The 23,861-nt window shown below is 34.8% G+C and overlaps 1 protein-coding gene across 1 annotated transcript in view; it reads left to right on the top strand.

Moving 5' to 3' along the window:
- The window catches only part of cadps2 (calcium dependent secretion activator 2), a 300,507-nt gene that overhangs the window by 202,179 nt on the left and 74,467 nt on the right, over positions 1 to 23,861 (top strand). Inside the window, exons 12-13 of the mRNA XM_088922931.1 lie at positions 5,265 to 5,401; positions 9,520 to 9,707. Coding sequence (XP_088779057.1) covers positions 5,265 to 5,401; positions 9,520 to 9,707 — 325 coding nt within the window. The remainder of the gene's footprint in view (positions 1 to 5,264; positions 5,402 to 9,519; positions 9,708 to 23,861) is intronic.

The raw sequence follows: 23,861 nt of genomic DNA, 5'->3' as shown, positions 1-23,861 counted from the left end.
TTAAATTAAACAACGTAAATCATTATCTTTGTCTTCTAAGTCCCTTAACTAACTTTAAGCATAGGTTTCTCACCATTAAGATTTATTTTTCATACGATCGTTAAACAAAGCAGGAGTGTATTGTACTTCCAAATGGCATCACATGTGGAAAGATTAGATTGTAATTGTTTTTTATCAATTTTAGCAAAGTGTCATCTATACAAAAAAAGTTGTATTTATTTAATACCACTTGATAGTTATATAATATGAAATCATGTAACTGAGCAACTAAAATATCACAGCTGGACATTTCGGAAACATTTTGACATCCGTTTCTTTTTAAAAAACTTTTATTGTCCTTGTACTGGTAATGGACAAAGCACTGCACCCAATGGTTCAAAGTGCGATCGGAGTACTACTTTCAGTTTGTTTTTTATAAAGTGAATACATAAAATTAGTCCACTATTATGGCTTGTTATTGGCTCTGGGGTGAATTTGGGTATCTGAATAAATTAAGTGATGGTTTTGTGATTAAGGATTTCTTCGTGAAATTCTTTAAGTTAAGCAAAGGGGGGAAGTAGGGTTATTTTTACAATTGCCACTCTGAGATTTTGACTGATTTGATTCCCCTCATTTAGCTGAAACGGATAAAGAAATCATGGAGTAGTTATATGTATAGGAAAGCGCTCTGTTTTATTAACAGACACTCTGACTCAAACCTGTGTCGTACAGTGATATAGACATATAGATGTCATCCCCATTAAACAATGTGCTTATCAAACAAATCCTACTAAACCAGAAGCATTGCAGAAGGTGATAAACTGTACATTATTTACTGGAGCGCAGCTGAGTTCAAATAAGGAAGTCTGTGAAGCCCCCCTGTTTAGTGGTACCAAACATTCATGAGCCGTCATGGTTCTGTACAGATTGCAGAAAAGTGAATGCTGAAACTCCACCAGACATCGTATGTACTGTACTGTTAAACCACAGTCAGGGACCAATGCACTGTTCCCTTTTGTAACAGGGTTACTCCCTGGAAATCAGACACAAGAAGAGTATTATTGGACAATGTTGTGTGGCTCTGGCGGAATTTCTCTGTAAACTGAAGAGTTATAGAGGAGACACATTGTGTATCTTTTTACACATGTAAGAACATTCCAATGTTAATGCGACATGGAGCATATTGTTAATAACATTTAAATCTGAAGCTGTTGACTCTATTTCACACCTGCATGTCAAGTTCACAGTTTAAAAATAAAAAAAACATCAAATCTTTGATTGGATAAGGATGTCATGATTGTTATGCAAGGATGTGAAACGTGACAATTTGTTACAGTTACCATCAGGAGAATAAAAAGTTTATTTTTTATTTATTTGTGGCTGCTGCAGTTGAACCCTTTGCAATGGCTGGATAGTTAACACTTCCCAATTGCTTTGTCAGTCTATCCTTGGGGGGGGGGGGGCTGACAGCTGACACTCCCCCATAAGCTTAAGTGAAAAATTCATAAAAACACCAATGTAAACGTCATATTCAAGAAAAGTTTGTGGTATTTGTATAGATTAAAATTTTTCTAAATGTTTTTAAAAAAATAGAAGCTGTAGAACGGTCTTTAAGGTTAGTGCACGATGCACTATTTTCTCAGCAAACTGCCAATATGCTTAACACCTGTAGAAAACATGATTGTATTTCTTTATGAAATGCGTGTTGTGTTTACAGAATTAAAGTGTTTAACATGTTTAATTAAGAAGTAAATAGAACTTGCGGCTTACACAAAGACTGTAAGCTGAACGCGTGAAAGAAAAAACACCCATTTTTCATGTATAAAAGGTGTTTTTAACTGATTTAATATATAAAGTCTTTTCGCGTTGATTTAACTGTCCTTCGTTCAGATGGATTGCATGATTAGTATGAAACAACTCGGGGGTATTGTTATGATTTCTCTATTATTATCAAATCCCTCAACTCGTTCACTTGTAATTATTTTGGAAATATTTTGACATGTTCCTTTTAACCACATTGCTGTTGAAATATACAATGAAACGCTCAGAGTTTGTAATGTTGGGCGCTATAAACGAGTTAAACTTTGATGAAGTACAAACAAATGTATTTCCCACAAGCTATGCCGTAGTGGCTTTAAAACTATACAACATCACGCTGTGTGCATGTGGCATGTCTTTGTTCAAGTTTGAAAACTACAGTATGGAAAAACGAGTGTTAAGAAAAAAACAGGACATTTGATTGCTGGTTGCCTTAAGTAAAACAGGACATACAGAGGGAGTTTCAGAAATTAAACAGAGGTCTGGAACACCCTGTCTCAAAAATAGACATTTAATAAATTGAAGGTTGTGAAAACAATGACAAATCACCCCGAACAAAATACAATTTTAAAATACAAGCAGTTTAAAATTATTAGTTGTCATTAATAAATCACTTAACCTTGCAAATGTTGTGATATTAAGGAATACCAAAAAATTCAATATAGTGTCCATAATATTTACAATTTTAGTTTTTCAAAGAAATGTTTATTTGTTAAAAGAAAGCTCATGCCAGGAACTGGGTTCAAACCCCCCGACCTCCAGCATGCATATCACATGCCAAAGCCATTACACCAGCACACCGCTTGACAACTTAAGCTATAACTGAAATAGGCAGGTAAAATGTTTCCAAGTATTCACGGGTGAGTGAGTCAAATTGATGCAGATGTTTACAAAGAAAGTGGACTATGGTAATAATTTGAGCTATATGAAAATAAATAAATCCTTAAATATCATTATTAATTTCTTTAGATACGCAATTGCATATTATATCCCCTATTAATAAAATTCTAAAAAGAATTTTTTTTTTACTGTGATAATGAGTGCAAGTATTCATAAAAAAGTTTAAAACATTATAACTTTTTATAAAGTATATAAACTTAATATAGTCAGCACAAGGAGCACAAAAAAACATTTCCAAAATAACCACAGTAAGTAACCGAATGAAAGGCTTTGATGCTTAAAATGTTTATGAAGAAAGTGGAATACTGGTGTGTATTTAAACTGCCAATACCAGCCATATATTACATAATATGTTTATATTCCAAAATTAATATAATTTATGACGTTCATAGACGTTATGCTCCTGTTATTTTTGTGCTCAGCTACCAAAAGTTCATTTTAGTTGTAAAATTCCTTATTAATATTCAATATTAAGCAGATTTAAACATGCACATTTAAGAGATTAAATGAAGCAATCATTTCACTAACAACCAATGCCCTACGAGTGTTGCCTGTTGGTCCCTTTGGCCAGCCAATCACGTACTGCGGTATTCCACGCTAATCTGCAGATAATTTCGTGCAGAACGAGGTTTTACCGCACATTTTGAATGGCTGCATCTGTATGACAAAAATTGGTAAATTTCACAATTAAAAAAATGTGTAACATTGTTTCCAGGCTTACCTGAGAATTTTTCTGACACACAAAAGTTAGTTTCTTAATACCTACAGTATTATACAGTAGAGTGCATTATTGTTAACCGACTGATAAGATCCCTTCTCTAACAATTTTCTTTACTACTGATAGTGTAAATACTGTTTTTATTTTCTGAAGTGTCAATGTATATTTTGGCAAGCTTAATGCATGCACTTAACTAGATATCATGTTAATTAGCAGATTCAGCATCCTCCCAGTGTATGTAGCTGCTTTGTGATTTTAAATTTGGTTCACAGAAGATCTTCTGGTGCATATTGTGGACTGTTGGGTTATTTAATGGCAGGAAGTTTTATAAACATTTTTATTATTTTAAGGACAGCACTGCTTTTGGATGGTAATTTTTAAAGAGTATTTTATGTTCTTTTCAACCCCAAAGGCCCAAAGACATTCCAACATGGTCTCAGATTCATAGTAGGAATTGATCATTGAAACATTACCCTGTTCTTTTCCAAACAGACTGGAAATGTATAGTCCTCACAATGTAGTACTCAGTTTCATTTTTATCCAGTAAATGCTGGCAGGGGAGCCGGAGCCCATCTCAGCAATCAATGGTCACAGGGTAAGATAGACCCTGGACAGGACGCCAGTCCATCACAAGGCACACTAACACAAAAATGCAGACACTCACACCAGGGACTATATTACAGAAGCCAACCCTAGTCTTTGGACTGTGGGAGGAAAAGCACATGAACATGAGGAGAACATACAAACTCCATGTAGATAGCACCCTGGGAACTGTACCCAGGGCCCACTCTGAGGCACTGTGCCACTGGCCACCTTGTGCTTTTACTTAACTTAGATCTCAATATTGGTTTCTGGACAGCATTTATTCAACTAAGTCATTTGGCAAAAAGTTGTCTCTTAAAAGTGCCAGAAGGGATGCTGACTTTCAAATTTAGTTCCTGGCACTGCAGATAATTATTTTAAAGGCTTTTGTCTTTTTTAAAAAATTACCCACTTCCAGTTTTATTTTCCTTGAATTATCTGATTGGCATTTTTTGGTGGTTAACACTAAGTAACACCCATATTAATTTATTTTAAGATATTTTAGTAGGTTATAATTTTGTATTTCTTTTAAGATAAATTGAATTTTTAAAATCTAACAAAATGATGTTTTTAAATAAAATTATTTCATCTTTATTTTTAAAACTGAAAAGGATCAATTTATTATTCTGAAGTAAAAATTAGGTAGTTTTGTTAATATATCTTACATATAGTATATATAAAATCCTTAAATATTCAAACAAATCCTTTGCTATATACTGTACATTCACACATTTTGTGTACATACAGTACATTATTTAGAATGCACTAGATTGTTAAAAAAAGCCCTTATTATAAATCTCCTTTCTTATTCCTCCCCATGAATATTAAAATATTACCTATTACTACATTTATTAATTTTGAATTATGCTGTGTGTTCACTGTGAGACTTAGCTATTGGAAAATGTAAAAAAGGAGTAGGCTTAACATGACTCATGAAAGTTGGAGTTGACAAAGGCTGAAAATCCCGCTGGAAAAAGCTGTTTGTTATGTGACATTAAAAGGTAGTCTGAGATGTACTCATTTTCCCTCACAGTCACTCATGCTATTACTCAAATTGTGGAATAAATAAAGTCTTTTTTTTACTCTTGAAGAGAACAATATTAAAATACAGATTTCCGTAATGAAAATACAAAATAAAATCACTTTTTCTTTAATTTTTAATTATTTTATGTTTTGAAAATAGTGATGCCAAAATAATCAGGTTCCAGTACACAGATCCTTGTTGATGTTTTTCTTTTTTTCTGTGTTCTCTTTCTTTTGTGTTTAGCTTTAGAGCGGTCTCCTAAGCACGGGATGGATGAATTCATATCTGCAGTCCCTTGCAAGTTTGACCATGCTGCCCTGTTTCAAGTGCTTCAAAAGCAGACGCTGCAGCACAGAATGAATGATTCCTTTTCTTGTCTGGTGAGTACAAAGTGGTAAGAAAAAAAGGTGCAAAATTGCTGTTATGAAGAGGCCCTAACCTCCAAGCTCTTTTAATAACCACACTCAGGGTTGGGATAAAGGATTCTAATCAATTGGTTTAAAATATGAAAATTATATGCTCCAAGGCTACTGCTGTGCAACTCAATAGAGTGGAGAATAGGCTCAGGCTGACGGTAGGCTGTGGCTTATAGGGTTCTCCAAAGAGCTTAATGAGGACAGGAGGCTTAATTAAGGACAAAAAAGAGAGGAAAGTAGGATTTACTAACACCTGTACAGGCATTCGAGGGTTCATTGTGGCTTACCAGATGTCGGACATTATGTCATCTTGTATTTTTTTTTGTTTGTTTGTTTTTGGTTTTGAAATGAAAGGTGAAAAGGCCATGATAATGGGGTAGTGTTATAAAACTCCTTTTCTGGCAAATATACAAATGGAAATGCATGAAATGCAGACAAGGAATCACATATCAAATACAAATAATGTTACACCTCTCTCCTCTAACCCCAGCCGCCCACCACACCACACACGTACACATTGGAAAAACTGGTGCCTTGGTCTTTGTTTTAATAAACCTGCCTTTTGGTGTAATAACCTTTTTTTAGGATGTAAAAAAATATCTGATTTACAGAAAAAATCTGAATGTTAGAAAAGACTAAACAATTAATGAAGAACTAAAGCACTCTTATTATAACTTTACTTTTCTTAAACATGTCTAATTGTAAAATATAACAGCTATGATACAGGCAATAGTGGTAAAATTATAAAATTAGAAAATGTAATTGCACACAAATGTGTGAGTAGACACTGACAACTGAACTGTAACTAATGTCATGAAATACCAATATTTAGCTTTGTGGACAGTGCATTTAGCCACAGGAAGACCCTCCAGGCAGATTTAGGAAATCTGTAGAAAGCAATTGTCACTTCTCAAAAAGTACTTATCATCCCAACTGCGAAGCCCCAGGGGTTGGACACTTCTTTTCCCCTGACAAATTCAAGTAAGTGTTATCATTAAATCAGCAAATGTTAAGAGAAGTCATGTACAGCCATAATGTAGTTATAAACATTCAGTGTTCCTGCATCCCACTTAATAGTTGATTTGCCTTGTGAGACACACCTTCGCTTTTGTTTCCTACGTAGAGCGCAATCAAGTCCTAATTAATTAGAAATATTGTGCCTCTAGACTTCAGATGAAAAGCTCTTAATTACAGAAAGTAGTGCTCATACAAAATGAAGTGCAGTATACTGAATATACTGAAGTATACTGAATATATCTGTAAAGGACACAGTTTATTATTAAGCAGTAAAAGAACTGTGACCAATGTAAATGAAATTAGGTGTTATTCTTGAGTTTAGCCATATCAAAACTACATTTTTTTTTACAAAAATACAATTTAATAGAGTTAAGAACCAATGACACAAAATAATTTCTCAGGAGCAGTTAAAATGCCACTAAGGAACATGTTAATTTCAAATATGAAAGCAGACAGCTCGTTATAGGGTCCATTATTGCCAAGACATGAGTTTACCATCTGTTTCTTAGGAGTTTAACATCTTGCATAGCTATGGACATTTTGGTAAATGCTACATATGTATTAATAGAACCTACACACTTTGAGATCCCACATCAAAACATTAGTAAAAATGTTATCCATTGTCAGGATAGCGTGAAACACTTTTACATACAAACCAGAAAAATGTCATTTAAATCAGTTTTGCCACAGCTCTACTGTATTAACAACTATACTGTATACTGTATTAGTGTTGTTGTTATTATTATTTGCTTAGCAGATAGCCTTATCCAGGGCCACTTTCAATATACAAAATAATACTGTGTACCAATACCGTGAGCTATAAAAGAAAAATAATGAATGTTTTCTGATTTCAGTGAACACAGATTTAAATATTTATTGCCTGTAACATTTGCAACAATGATCAATAGTAAAGTATTTTTCATTGTATATACTCTAAATGGTTCATTGACCCTAAAATGCCACTAATACTGCACTATATGTGTTAATTTCAGTGAGTCTTCTGGGATAATAACTGAAACTTAGGTGTAATGACTCATACATTCATAACAGTTGTCTGCTAGATTTTTAACCATTTAATATCTAATTTTAAATTATTTAAACCTTTTTATTAATTAATTTTTGTTAATTTTTCAACCTATTTTTTCAGCTCCTAAAATGATTTCCTGTGTGTGGCATCTTTTTATTTTAGCTTTAGTGCTGTACTTTGTCCCATATTATACAGTATGCAGTCGTTAAAAGTGTTTTCCATTGACACATACAGTGTCCTTCCCTTTAAGATCAATGATCAATTTTGACTGGCTGAAATCTGAAATCAGGTGGATTTACAGTTATTGACTGATTTGTAGATTATTTAGATGTACTGTACTGTAGTTATTTATAATGATACATAATCGAGAAGTCAAACTTTTGTATATTTACCTATGTTTTTGGTGGTTAATCATGCTTCTCTGTGTTGTTGACTGTGAATTCAGACCTTGCAGCACAGTGATAGTATAAACTTTGACATAGCCTGTGTTTTTTGCCAGTCAGAATTGATAGAATTTACTTTATAAATATTACATATGTACTGTACATAACTTCCTTTTGTCTACTTAATCCTCTTTTTTTACTGGTATGGAAATGTAAATGTTAAAAATAAATGGATAAGTTACAAATACTTTCTTTCTGATCTTGATTTTGAGCAAATTCAATTACATGGTAATTAAGAAGAATTAATTTAACAGTGTTGTAAACAGCAGGGTGCCTTTTTTGAGTTACATTACAAATTAAATGAGTGCCAATGCATTTAGCTGGTATTTTTTTAGGTTTCTGTTCTTGTAGCATTTGTTTTGTCATAGTGTAATTTATAGCAATTGCAACAAGGTTTGCATTTGATATATTAAAAAAACATTTGATGATAAATATTCTTTTTAGTCTTGATTTTTTTTTAAATTTCTTAACTAGTCTCCTTTTCTGTTCAAAACCCTATGGTGTAAATCAAGCCAAAATGATTTTTTATCATTTCTTAGCACTCTTAGGAAGATTACTTGTACAGTATGGTTCAGTTTGAAGAGTTAATAATACCACTGGTGAATTAAAACCATGATAATGTTATCATTCTAGAGTATCTGTCATTTTTTAACATCTGAAACTAAAATGTGACACAATTGAAACAAAGAGCTATGATTAGTTGGGACTAACTTTGGATATTTCACTCTGACTTGATTTGACTTTTGTGAAGAAAGTGTTTTTGCCATACTGTGGCAATCTTCTATAAAAATTTCAGTTAAATCTGCAGATTTATATTTCTTAGTAGCACTTTAGATTTATGGATGTATAGAGAGGAACAAAAATTACTTACAGCAGTGAACACCTGACAGTAATCAATTAGATGTGATTAGTAAATATGTTCATATTGGATGCTCACGAATTAGTTGTTGTAATCATGGTTTTTTTAGATTCTGATCAATCTGAATCAGAGATTGCTGGATGACAAAATTGGTTTCCTTTCATGTAGACTAGGCAGAATTAATAACAGGTGTTACAATAGTCTTGTGGATTTGTTCTTTCAAATCGCCCAACTTTAGAATAATCTATTAGAAAGATGTAAAATACATTAAAGCCATGAGCCAAAAGAGAGGATCATTAGGATTCATGCCTTATTATGGATAATTAACCTTGCTGATTCTACACAGTTTGTGTTGATATTGTATATATTATAATACATGCATATTGTGTTTGTATTTTTCAATTCAATTACAGTCTCTACAACTAGCATACCGATTTCAAAAGGGATTACAGAGTACTGAGAGGTAATTGAAAAGTGACAGATGTAACACAACAAACAAAACTGTGTATATATTAAAAATATAAGGTAATTTAAAATCAGCCTAAGCCTTATACTTAGGCTTATACCAAATTCTACCTTAATCCAGAATTTGACTAAATAAAACACATACAGTACGTATGTATTTGCTGCCTGATCAGTTCTTTTTCCCACATTGCTGTCTATATTGCACTGTAGGGCTGATTCATTCACCCGTGGTCATTTTTAATGACTGGAGGATTTCATTGTTTCTGTCTAGGGCTGGTTCAGTCCTGGCCAGGTGTTTGTGCTGGATGAGTACTGTGCCCGATATGGAGTAAGAGGCTGCCTTCGACACCTTTGCTACCTTAAAGAGCTGATAGAGTATGCAGAGCGCTCAGCTGTGATCGACCCGACCTTGCTTCATTACAGCTTTGCCTTTTGTGCTTCTCACGTTCATGGCAACAGGTAACTTAATATCTCAACGCCCACTGGTAACCAACAGCTCATATCCAGGGAATGTGCAGACCTTTTATTTGTCACTAAATGTGCACCTTTTGTTCTGTTGTTTTTTTTTCTGTGCTTAACTGACGTGGAAGGGAAATGCTTAACATTCCTTACTTTTTAAGTCGTGTACCACAGCTGCATGTAATTTTTAAGTACACTGTTACATGGGATACATAATAAAATGTCTTTTAGTCAGATACTCTTTAACAAAGTTAGAGGTGTTTGTTTTATCAGTGCATAATCAATATGTGAATGTCAGCAGAGAAATATATTGTGAAAATTAAATATATCAGTGGATAAGTGTGAAATAACTCCATCTTTTGTTTTAAATGCAAATAATGTAAGATGTGTTACGACAGTGATATTTGGCAAGTATTAAACAGCAATGAAAGTAAAGGCTGGGCTTCCTACAGTATATACCTCTTTATACCCATTACTGACACAATTTATCTTTTAGTTTTTCAATTAAATACAATGCCACCATTCATTTAGCAGAACAAAGGATGGCTATAGAACAGTTAAAATTATAAAGATTTATTCTTTTAAACTAATAAAGACGTTTATCTCGTATTGTATATCTTGACCTCTGATTTATGATTCTCTGATTTCATTTTAATTTTAAATATTTCTGTACCTTATAATAATATTGTTTGATAATAGTCCAATGTAGTATTGTATAGGGGAGATGTTAACAAATGACACAGAAAGATAGCTACAATGAGTTATGAGTATGAATATTAATGAGTTTATTTCCAATTGGAAATGTACAGTATGTATGTACATAAAGCACACCCTAACCTGATAAAGTATTCCTTCTAACAGATGCATAGAAACATGTATGTCTTAAAGAGTTCATTTTGTAGCATCAATTACCTTTTAGGAAGTGCCTATCATTTGTTGGGCCAATTTTGAGTATTTTATTTAAAAGCAGATTGACAGGAATATAGATAAAAATAATGTTTTATACAAAACAGATGGTGCTTTATTGTATGTCAAAGGAAAGTCAATTATCAATATAGTGTTGAAGTGAAAAACCTCTGATGCTAATCAGATCCTTACATTTAATAAGAGAAGATAGTAATAGCTGTCACTTTCAAGATTAAAGGAATGTGAGTTTGTGAAAAGAAAAGCTATGTGTGAGTATAGGTAAATCAAGTGCTGTACCCAGACTACATACTTGATTTTAACAACAGCCACAGAGTTTTGTTCTTTTCAGATGTTCCCTTTGAAACTCTTATATTTATCATATTTGTTTTTTAACCACACATGACATTTTCTTATCCTTTCAATATAAATTCAATAAAACCACAACAATTTTTGTGTGCTTCTTTTATTTGTTGGGCAATTTAACAAATTAGTGAAAGTAATGATTACCCCTTCTGTCTAATCACCTCCTATAAAGGAATAAAATTGCACTCACTGGCTTTTTGTCAGTCTGCTCTCTAATTTGAATAATTAAGTTTCCTCTAGGATTTCTTTTTATTCAGCACCTGGCAGGCCCTGTTGTGAACGTGCAGTAATGATACATGGGGCTAGTTAATTCTTCTTCTTGGATTCAAGGAATGACTGTGAAGTAAATTACGATTGTTCAAAAATTGTAGACTAGTTGTTTTCTACTTAAGCATGCAGTGAGATTGTGCACTTGCAATTTTACTATTTGATTTTTTTAATTATTTGCTTTTCCCTTGTTATTTACAATTTCAATTAATTTTATGAATCTTATATTTTTTGCCTACTTAACTAAGGTTGGAAAGCTCCTGTGGCAGCTTGCATCTGCATTACTCTTTTATTTCCATTGTCTAATTTCAGTCATGTTGTCTGTGCCAGGTGTCATTGTTTCTTTGACGTCTTTTTACTGGCCCATCTGTTTTCCTTTTCTGAAAGATTTTCAAGGAGGTCAGTGCAGTGAGACATTCGTTAGCAATTTTTTTTTCAAACTGAAATGCATGTTGATATTTTCATGAGTAAATTGGCACTGTGGATGCTAGTCATCCAAATTTATCAGAGCAAAGACAATATAAATACTTGGGTAACAATTACCTTTTTAGGCTGGTTTGTTCTTAATTAATTAAAGTTCAATGGTTATACATTAAAATGGTTTTGAGATTACTTTGTTATATGTGAATTGCTAAGCACAACCAGTAAACAATAACATTTCTTTTTTAGCTCATAGTTAGGAGGAATGATCATTCAGGTAGGAATGTTGACTCATTACATATACAGAGTTCTGGAATTTTGAAATAAGCTAAACTCATTTTCCTACATCACTTATGCACTGAAGGTATCAATGTCTGACTTCTGCATGTGCCTCTGTATGAGGTAGTAACTAAGACACAAGAGCAAGATACCAGATACTGGTGTGGCTGTGACTGCTTTGTATTGTATACTGTGTTCTGCTTCTAGCTGCAGAGCTACTCAAAGCTCATAGTACTATCATTTAAAATGTAAGAGCAAAAGGATAACTAATTAATTTATTTTGATAAAAAATCAGAAGTCTGAACCATATAAATGTTCTGTTTTTGATAGAATAATTTCCCTACTGTGGGTAATGAATGGTGGACAAATAACAGATAAACTACAATAGCCAATTAATGGAATGGTTGCATTTTATTTAACTCGTGAAATGGAAATATGACTGTCAGGAGGATAGAAACCACTAGTCAATGCCAATTTGAGGTTGGTGAACTTAAATGATGAATGTTGTAATAAAATATTTGAAATTGTAAAAACAAATCATGTCTGGTTTAAAAGGTCTATTTGTGGTTTTGCTTTATGCCACTGTTTTAAAACTACCTTGATTTTTCTGTACATCAGTTCTATACAATTTGGATACAGATGTTATTCATATATTTTACAATGGACAGAAATAACTATGATTTTCTAATATCACTTAGGAGGTATAAAAGTATAGGTAAACTTAGTTTATGTCATGTGGAAGGATAAACCTGAGTTTGAGATATGACAGGCCTGTTTTAGGTTTGAAATGAAACAGATTGAGTAAAGTGACAGATTTCCATAACATAACTGAGGGGATGTGTGGTTCAGGATGACAGGAGTGACAGTCTCTGAGCTCACCTTTCTCACTTGTCACTTTCTATACCTAAAGCTTCTTGCTGTTGTATCTGTCAGTAGCTCTGCTGAGGCTAAATATGACAGAACTATTTACTTCAATCCTTCTCTCTTAGTCACTCCTGATGTTTGGCCATGAAGGTGAAATTTACTACTTTATCTGAACCTTTATACCAGTCACCCCATTAAAGGGACATGACATGTACTAGACCTACAGAGCATAAATAAATATTGTATTTTGTCATTCAGATCTGATTTATTTAAAATATTGCTTTGTTGGCAATGCACTAGGTTGCACTTGGTTGGAGATGTTTTTGAGGAGGCCTTCACATCCAAGGTTCACAAATGTCACTCACAGTTGAGCAAAATGCTATGGTAGAATTATTCAAATAAAGAAATCCTAAGACTTGGTAACCTGTGCCCTTTAAATACAGCCAAAGAAGAGGAAGGTAATTTCTGTCTTTTCAGCAGCCTGTTAACTTGTCATGACCTTCACAGTACCAGGTCAGTATTATCCAGGCTCAAACACTGTCACTTCATTTCATTTGGACAATACAACTATCCCTGACCTGCTGTCTCTCTCTGCTGAACTCTGACATGTGCAGTGAAGCATTATGGGAAGTTTGATAGGATTGTGATAAAAAGAGCCTCACCAGGAGAAAGCTGCTTATATTTGTACACAGCCAAGATAATGAAGGGTGTTTTTCAAGTGCCTATTGGGAACTTGCTTTCGGTTACACAGTTGATTATGTTTGTTTGTTTAGTAGAGACCGTTATACAAGATTTCTTACCATTTCTTATGCATGCATCAAAAAACGTTTTGTAATATATTTGACATATTGTTATTTATATGGACATACTGTACTTAAAAAAAGTTAAATGTATTTTGACCTCCAGTGAACAAAACATTCTGCTATTAAATAACATTGGTAACATTATTTCTAAAATCTTATTATCCACAAAATGATTTATTAATAAATAGGAACTACATCTCTATTTTGGTTTTCAGGAGGAAAAAGATTAATTAACAAAAGTCTAATCTGTAACACTTGTATTAAAAATGAAAGACTGTTTGTGGCACCAGTGTTTAAGATTAACTGAGCTGTTAAAGCGTGGGACTTTGAATCTTAATACTGTGTGAATCTCACCTTTAGTATATGAAATTATGAAAGTAGTTGTGGATGACATAACTTGATTTCAATTGACTTTTGAAGTGGAAATGCATTTAAATATTTGAATTAGCATTTTTCCTCAACACTTTTCTGTCTCTTCCTTCTATGCTTGTAGTTCCTCTAGTCTGAATCGGGGAGGTCTTGCCCTGGTACCGGAGAGCTCATTGTCTTCTGGCTTTCATTGCAAATAAGGGGTGAATGCCTGGGATCAATCAGTTTCTTAATTAGGAGAGGCTAACATGCTTTCTCAGTCTCTGAAATTTTAAGACTACCTACAGTATAAAACCTTTCTGCTTCCAGGCCTAGATCCCCAATTGAAATACTCTTACTGGAGTGTGATATTATTAGTAATAATATTATAATGTCACTAAGACTGGAAGTGATGCATGTTCATCTGATGACCTGTCATTTTAACCACAAAGCACTTGATTAATGAGTGCATTAATCACATTTTCACAAATACCTTTGATTAAATTAACAAGCACAAATTTGTTCTAAAGAGCTATCTTTATTGCACTGTGAACAATAAAACTGCTTTTAGGACTCCTGGTTAGGGTGCTGACGGGAATGGCAGCATTATATGGATCATTGCCCGACAATTTTGTAATAAAGCTTTGAAATTTTTTTTTCTACATTACGTTTGAAAAAATAATAACTATGGGTGAAGGAGCTATCAGGAGAAGTAAGAGAAAACTACCGACCATGGAAAATGTCGAAACTGCGACTTCTGACCGCAGTCGGAGCAGCTCAGCGAGTTCTGAACAAGATGGTGCAGACGCTAGTCTTCAGAAAATATTATATGAACTTAGAGAATTCAGATGGGACAATAAAGAGCAGCTTACGGATATTAAACAGGAGCTGAGCAAGGTTAATAAGAGACTGGATAAGGCAGAGGGACGGATCAAAGAAGTGGAAACAACAACAGGAACTGTGATAAAGAAACTCTTGCAACGACAAATTACTCTGGAAACTAATTTAACAGACCAGGAAGGAAGATCGCGCAGAGAAAACATTCGGATTTACGGAATCCCCGAAGAATCGGAGGGTCGCTGCATGGTCACCTTCCTTGAAAATTTACTGAGGGGGTAACTTGATTTACCGAAGGATGTGGAACTGAGATTTGAAAGGGCGCATAGAGCGTTAGTGCCGAGACATAAAGGCCCTGACGCCAAATCGCGCTCCATTGTAGCCAAGTTCTTAAGTTACAAGATGAAAGAGGAAGTGTTGCGTAAAGCTTGGCAAAAGAAAGAACTTTTCTATAATAACAAACGATTTTACATGGATCATGATTACCCCCGACAGTACTCAAAAAACGTATGGAATATTCTGAAGTAAAAAGGTGCTGAAATCGCAGAAAATAAAATTTCAGACTCCATTTCCAGAGAGGCTATGGGTGTTTTACGAAGACAGCACCTGCCTATACCATTCAGCAGCAGAAGCCACAAAGGACATGGCAGAGCGGGGACTTAAAGTACAAGTTATACCGCCAGCACCTACACTGGAAGAAGAAATCGAGCGACTGTTTACTTGGCAGAAGGCTGGAAGACGGGGTGGCCCTGGGAAAGACCGGTCCTCGAAACAGCAATATAAGGAGAAACTACAGAGTTTCAGGCGGAGATCCCACTCGCAAGATTGAAGAAAATGGAAACAGTGAGTTGTTAAAAGTCAGTCGGGATTTAATTGTTTAGGGTTTTTTTTAATACGTTTCCTGCGATGTTTAAGAGAATTTGTAAATGTCGGGATAGATATCTGGTGATTACGACTAGAGTGACTTTTTATTTTTCTGGTTACCCTCTTTTTTCTTTTTATAATATAAGTTTGGATTTGCCATCGCGCCGCCTGCTTAAGGGCCCTCCTCCAGAGGAGAAGGAGGACTTCCCTAATGGACTTTCTTTTTTTTTAAAGAGAAGCCCACACAGGGTTCGTTTGAAAAGAACCACACAGTTGGGAGAAATTACTGTGAACAAGACGGAGTTGGATACAGTTTTGTTTAAGATTGGTTAATGTTTTTGTTTACTGTGATTTTTGTTTGTGATACATTATTAGAAAAAAATGATGGGAAGAGGATGTTTAACAATATGAAACATATGTTTCATGGGAGAGAGTTTGAAAGTTCTACCATTTACATAAAATATGTCCAAGCAAGACCTTAAAATAGTTACATTTAATGTTAATGGAGTACTTAACCCTATTAAGAGAAGTAAGATTTTGTCTAAAATGAAGAAAGAAGGGGCTCATATTGCTTTTTTACAAGACACACATTTGAGTGTATTGGAACATGAGAAATTAAGGAGAATGGGTTTCTCAAAAATCTATTTCTCCTCATATAAATCTGGCCATAGGAGAGGAGTGACTATACTGATATCTCAAAAGGTTCAATTTGAGTTGCTTACAGAAGTTAAAGATAAGGAGGGGAGATATGTATTAGTACTGGGAAAATGGAAGGGGAATTACTAACATTACTTAATGTATATGCCCCACCTGGTAGTGATTTTAATTTTTATAAAAAATGTTCGATTTGATGGTTAATGCACAAGGGATACTGGTTTGTGGATGTGATTGGAATGTGTGTCTTAACCCCAGGCTTGATTCTACAAATATATCTTCTCAGAGAGATAAGTCATTGCATGAAAGGATTAATGTACTGATGGGGGAAATGGGAATAATAGATCTTTGGAGAGATTTCTATCCAAGTGGGCGCGATTACACTCACTATTCCTTCCCTCATTCAGTATATTCCAGGATTGATTATTTTTTTATACACAAGAGAGATAGACATAGGACTCAACATTGCAATATTGGTAGAACTGATTTTTCAGACCATGCTCCTGTGTCATTGTCCATACGATTAAGTAATAATCGTGGAAATACAACATGGAGGATGAACTCCAGTCTGTTGAACGATCCACAATGTAAAGTACAGATAAAACAAGAAATTAAAATATTTCTGGGGGAGTATGTTAAAGGGGAAGTGGGACCAGAGATGATATGGGACACATTAAAGGCAGTTATAAGGGGGAAATTATTGCTCTGAGCAGTCATAAGAAGAAGGTAAAGCAATTACAATTATCTAATCTGAATATAAAGAGTTGGAGAAAAAACATCAAGAAAAACAGGATTCAAAAATTAGGCAAGACATAAAGAAGATTAGAAACAAAATAGATGTCTTATATACACAGGAAATTGAAAAAGATATATAAACTGTAAGAACTGTAATGGTGTATTATATAAATCGGAAGAAATCCAAAACACTTTTGCAAATTATTACAGAAAACTATATACACAACCCCATTCAGAAAGTGAAGACAAGATGGATACTTTTTTGGAATCTCTCAGTTTACCAACTCTTATGGATGATCAAAATAATATCTTAAGTGCGACGATAACACCAGAAGAATTTAATTCAGTGATTACGAGCCTCAGAGCTTATAAATCACCTGGAACTGATGGTTTTAATTCGGAATGGTATAAAACCTTCCGAGCAGAATTAATACCAAATCTTTTTTTTTGCTTGTAGCTCGGCATTAATTGGTGAAAAAATTCCCCCATCATGGAGAGAGGGTATCATCTCAGTTACCCCTAAGGAGGGGAAAGATAGATTGGATTGTGGATCGTTCAGACCAATCTCAGTCCTTAATGTGGATTATAAAATTTATACAGCAATACTGGCTAAAAGAATTGAAAAGATTCTCCCTTATTTGATACACTCTGATCAAACAGGGTTTATTCAAGATAGACAAACCCATGATTACATTCAACGCACATTGCATATCATGAACCATATTCAGCAATATCATTTAGAAGCTTCTTTGATGAGCCTAGAAGCTGAGAAAGCTTTTGACTCTGTTAGTTGGAAATACCTTTATAGGGTCTTTGGTAGGTTTGGTTTTTGTGAAAATATTATCAAAAGTTATCAAACTTTATATGATAGACCAACAGCACGAATTAAAATAAATGGTTATTTATCTGGTAGAATAACTTTAGAATGAGGGACTAGACGAGGCTACCCTTTATCTCCATTGCTTTTTGCTCTATATATAGAGCCGCTACCCCAGTGGATACGACAAAATAGCAAAATAAAAGGTATTTCTATACAAGGGAATGAGCACAATATAGCACTGTACGCAGATGAGGTTTTGTTTTATCTGGAGGATCCCACTAGTTCATTTCTAGAAGTAATGAAACTCTTAGATAGCTTCAGCTTGCTGGCAGGCTATAAGTTAAATGTTCAAAAAACACAAATTCTAACTTTTAATTACAACCCTCCTGATTTTTAAAAAAGCAAATACCACCTTAAGTGGGACCAAAGTTCAATGAGATATCTAGGAGTCTATTTACCTAAAGATATTTCTGTATTAGCAACAATTAATTATGGACCCCTTATAACTAAAATTAAAGCAGATATATTGAAATGGAACCTAATCCCCTTTATGAGTTTCAGTTCTAGAATTGAATCTATAAAAATGAATCTACTGCCTCAATTACTCTTCCTATTTCAAGCGCTCCCTGTAGAAGTCTCTGCAAAACCATTTTCAGAATGGGATAAGATGATTTCTAGGTTTATTTGGCAGGAGAGAAAACCTAGAATTAGATTCAAAACATTGCAACTTTCAAAAGATAAAGGGGGTATGGCTTTACCAAATTTGAAAGATTATTATTATGCATCTCAAGTTAAACCTCTCATTAATTCTTTAAATCCAGAATATCAAGCCAGATGGAAAGATATTGAATTATCCCTTGTAAATAGCCCCCAAATTCAGGCATTATTAGGTAATAGGAATTTAGACAAAATTACTGAAAAAATATTAAATCCATGGATAAAGTTTCAACTAAGGACATGGAATACGATCACAAATGAGTATAATTTAGGTGAAGCAGTAAAGATACTCAGATGGTGTGCCTATGATACAGAGTTTAAACCAAATAAATTGGATAATAGATTTAAAATTTGGATCACAAAAGGAATAACTGTATTTTGTAATATAGTGGATAAGAATCAGTTACAAAGTTTTCAGTATTTGAAGTAGAAACACAATTTGGAGAATTCAGATTTTTATAGATATCTTCAAATGTGCCACTATTTTAATAAGGAGGTTATAAGGGGAGATTAAGATATTGTTAATGATGGGGTAGTGAAAATAGTTACAGAAGTCTACAAATCAGAATTAGGTAAAGGTATTATATATAGATACTGTAGGAAAATAAATCATATTCTACAGAGTATCTAAAAGATAAATGTGTGAAAGAAAGTAAAGTTAGAATTTCGAATGAAGAGTGGCTTAAAATTTGTGAATTTCAATGTAGATGTACTAACTCGCATTTATGGAGAGAGTTTTGCTGGAAAAACATTGTTCAATTTTTCATTACTCCGAATCAGAAGGCGCACCATACTGAGAAAAACTCTAAATGTTAGAGACAGTGCGGAAACCAAGGTAATCATTGGCATATATTCTGGAATTGCCCTAAAATAAGGCTTTTCTGGAAGGAGTTACATGAAGCCCTTGAAACTATATCTGAAAGGATTGTACCCTTTACGTTTGAGGCTTTATATTTTGGTAAACTGGATTTTGATTGAAGGGGAACTGACAAATATTTGTTTGGAATCCTTATATCAGCAGGGAAGGAAGCTATAACAAGAAAGTGGCTTCTCCCAGATTTACCAACAATGAATGATTGGATTGAATTAATAAAGGAAATATATATAATGGAAAAAATAAAATTTTCACTAAAATTACAAATAAAAAAAAAAGGCAAATATTGGTCTAGATGGGTTCAGTACATTAAACCTTTAAGGTCGAATTTTGTTGAGATACAAAATAACTGAAATTTAATAAGGTACATTTATATAGTCTCCTCCCATTTCATATTCATAAATGTATACATCTTCCTTCTTTTGAATGTATATAGTTTTGTTAAAAAGTTATATAATTGTAAAGTACTAGGGGAACAAACAGGAATGTTTGCCTGTGATGTAAGGCTGAATAATGGTGGTTTATATTTAAAATGGTTTTGTTTTGTTCTCTAAAATAAAAAATTAAAAAAAACTGCTTTTAACCATCACCTCCAGATCTGTCTTTGGATTATTTTCTGAGCTGTTACTTAACTGAACTTAATCAAATCAGAATTTTAACTAATTTTTTACAATCTCAAACTAACAAAAATGTTTAATTAACTATATTATTGATTTAATTTATTAATTTAGATATTAAATGCTCACTTAGAACAAAAGTTAGAAATCAGCGTGTGAGTTGAGAAGCAATGATACTTACAGTTATAATGTATTTACAGTTGTTTTAATACCTTTAGGAGATATTAGATTATGAAAATATTTCTTAATGAAATATGATTGGAATTTAGATGCAACCTGGATGGATGAAAATATACATGTACTGAAGGTTATACTCATATTTTTGCATCTCAAAGAACACATATTACTGGTATTGGCATAGTCAGGGGCGAGCTGCAGTACAAACGTATAGGCATAGAAATTGTAACTTTTATGACATAACGTGGCTAAGGATCTGCGCCTGGTGCTAGAAGGTTGCCTACTCCATTGGGCCCCCGAGTAAGGCCCTTAACCCCAGCTGCTCCAGGGGTGCTGTATAAATGGCTGACCCTGCACTCTGACCCCAAGCTTCTCTCCCTGTCTGTGTGTCTCATTGAGAGCAAGTTGGGGTATGTGAAAAGACAAATTCCTAAAACAAGAAATTGTATATGGCCAATAATCTTATCTTATCTATTAGCATGCAGGACAGAAGGTAACCCATCACTGTGCTATAGAGAGAAGTAAAAAAAAAGTATTCAGTGGCTGCAGGATTCCACATAAAATTGTCTGAATGATTATACTTCTCATTCCTGCCAGGCTCTAGCAAGCACATATGTACTGGTCTAGATCACATTGATGATCAGCTGTTGTACAATGCCCACATGAAATATCCTCATACAGGTCTGAGGGCAGAGTTACATAGAATTTGTGGTTAGGATCATATATTTCAGTACATTTAATTAGGATAATCTTTGTCTCATTGTGCTGGCATCTTAACAGCTCAAATTTTTGTGCATTTACAGAAGTCTGGACTGTCCTGTGTTTACATACTATGGCATGACTCTGAGGAACTCAACAAAGAAGAACCATTAACCTTTTAAACTATTAACTATCTAAACCTTTTTCTATAAAGGTTAAGACAAGCATAGACTCTAAAACTTAGCAATAAATACCAAACTGAGTTATTTTATTGGTGGTATTTTAACTAAAAAAGTAACATTGCTGTGCTACAATGTGTTTTTGAAGTTCATCCACACCATAACCCCATTTGTGCTTACATTACCTTTCTTCATGAAAGGAATATGTACTCTGCTACCCATATACTTACACTTTCAGTTTTAAATAAGATCAGATAATATTGATGTGCTTGATCCTGACCAAAAGCACAGTGTGAATGTGCCATTTCCCCCAAAAAAATCAAACATTAACATTATCAGTTCTCTGAAAAATATGATTGTACTCAGCAGTGCTATAACTGAAAGACACAATGTGTTTCCATGCAGTTGAGGAAATCTTTTTTTATCAAATGTTTTTTTGAGGAACTACCACACTGCCCCAACCCCTGGTGGGAGTTCAGAAGACTTTGACTCACATTCAACACTTGGTAGATTGTGATGCAGCAAAGATCATTATTGATGTTAAGTATACTAAAAGGCTTTGCATGACACAGTGCCAAAACAGACATTTTACAGGCTTTATGGTCATACCAGACAATATGCTTTTAGTTCTGAAACAACTGAGCAGGTTTCCCTGTGTACCAAGAACAGACACAAGCATGTTCATCTTAAAATCACTTGTTGTTCTGTGGTTTCTTTCTTGTATATGTGGAATGTTACACAATTGAATACAGGACCTGAAATGCATTCCTATGCCCTGTGATAGAGTACCTGCATTCTATTTGCTATAACCTGAATAAACTGTGAGGAAATGAGAATTGTGAAACCGGGGTTGAGGCAAGACCAACCAAGATGTAAAACCTTCCCAACTCTAAGTTGGTCTGTACCGATTTTGTCATGCAAGATGCTGGTCTGCGGTCGGTGAGAGTCCGGGTTCAAATCCCCAGACTAGTCTGAGGACTGTGTGGAGTGGGTTCAATTCCATAGACTGCAGAGCCTCACTGCATTTCCCCCAATCTAACCTGGAAGTATAGGAGAGCTGTCTGTGCTTCTCTTTCCTAACCTTAACCGTATGGAAAAGTTATACATGTTTTTCTCTCCTAACCTATGGAAAAGCATTACATGCTCCATTACATGCCTCCCCATCCTACCCAACTCTATCCGAGAGATGGAGCTACTGCCTGCTGGAAAGCAGTGCTCTAGGGCACCAGCATAATCATGTTAGAGCATTATTAGAGCATGGGTGGAAAAAAAGGAAGAGTTTATGAAATAACCCTTGGAAATAACCATTCATCCAAGGGACTGCTTCTACTTCTCCTTTCCTCAGCTCAATCAGGAATGCTTCTCAATAGAGGGCAGGTGGAAAGTCAACCAGTCCAACACCATCCTCAATGTATGAACACTTGTAACTATAGTGTTTATTTCTTAAGACAGACGTTGGGGCCCTGCTGGGACTGGACTGCAATTGTAGTTTTTTTCTGTAGACTGTAACTAATGCACCAATGGCCCTGGTGACTTGTTCATCTTCTTCCTTACCTGTGGGGACTCTTGTTACTGTATATAGGCAGATCCTCTTTGCTCATCTCTGGTTACTCTTGGGATACCAGACACTTGTTCCTCCCTCATAACTAGGAACTTTTGGAATGTAGACATCTTCTTCCCCTCACCTCTGGGGCCTCCTGGGTCAAGGGCCTGATCAAACCCTGCTCCTCTATCAACTTTTGTGCATCAAGTTTTGCAGTTTCATTGTGGCTCAGAATTTCAACTAATCTGGCCCTCCATACCAGGTCCTCCTGTCTCTGAAGGTCTTCCAATTTATCTTCATTGTCTGCAGGAATCACATTCACTGACACTCTGTAATTTGCTTAGAGACTTCCCTGCAACCTTCAGCTTGATCAATAGTGCTGAGTCACTTTGGTTAACTGATCGAAGACAACTTGCGCTTCCTACTTGAATTACTGCAGCCATTTTTCCCCATTCTGCCTTTATGGGAATCTAGAACAATGCTAGAAGTGCCCCCTTCATCTCCTTCTGCCATTGCCTAAGCTGTTGTTGCATAACAACCTTCCCAATCTGAGTAAAAGTGACTTCTTCTTGGTATTTATTTTTCAGCAGACATCAGTACTTTCAAGGATTTCTAAACTTTCCAGCTAAAGATTATATTTTTGGATCTGTAATTGTGCACATTCATCATACAGTTGGAGATTCTTCCTCTGTTTTCATTTATGTCCTCTTGATTTCTCGTTAGTGGGGCTTCTGCAGAGAGGATTCTCTCCTCCAACTGTCTTCTCTCAGCAAAGACCGAGCTGTGCTAGGACTGTAGATTTTCCAGCAGTATGTACCGTCACTTCGGCTTCAGAACCTTCACTTCTACTTTGGCACTGAATGCCCTAGACAGGAGATCTGGGAGGGAAGCTACTGTATCACCTGCTTGACCTTCTCTGGCTCTGCCTGTAGGCTATGGACTTCAGCTGGCTGATCATGCAGCCTTAGCAGATATTTCTCTGCCTTATACGAATACCTGCACTTTTCTTCCCTCTGACTGGTCTCTAATGCACACACCCTGCAGCACAGATCATCACAGATGGCTTAGAGAAATGACTTCTTAATTACAGTAGCCTTGTGAAAATACTGTCAAACACTGAACCAGTAGCAGAAAGCTATCTGTGTCCTCTTGGTTGGAACCTTTCTTATGGTCTGATTCTTTTTGAAG

Source organism: Atractosteus spatula, chromosome 8, assembly GCF_055471065.1.
Source record: "Atractosteus spatula isolate fAtrSpa1 chromosome 8, fAtrSpa1.hap1, whole genome shotgun sequence".
Classification (NCBI taxonomy): domain Eukaryota; kingdom Metazoa; phylum Chordata; class Actinopteri; order Semionotiformes; family Lepisosteidae; genus Atractosteus; species Atractosteus spatula.
The sequence above is the reverse complement of the archived record's forward strand: the minus strand, read 5'-3'. Positions and strand labels throughout refer to the sequence as shown.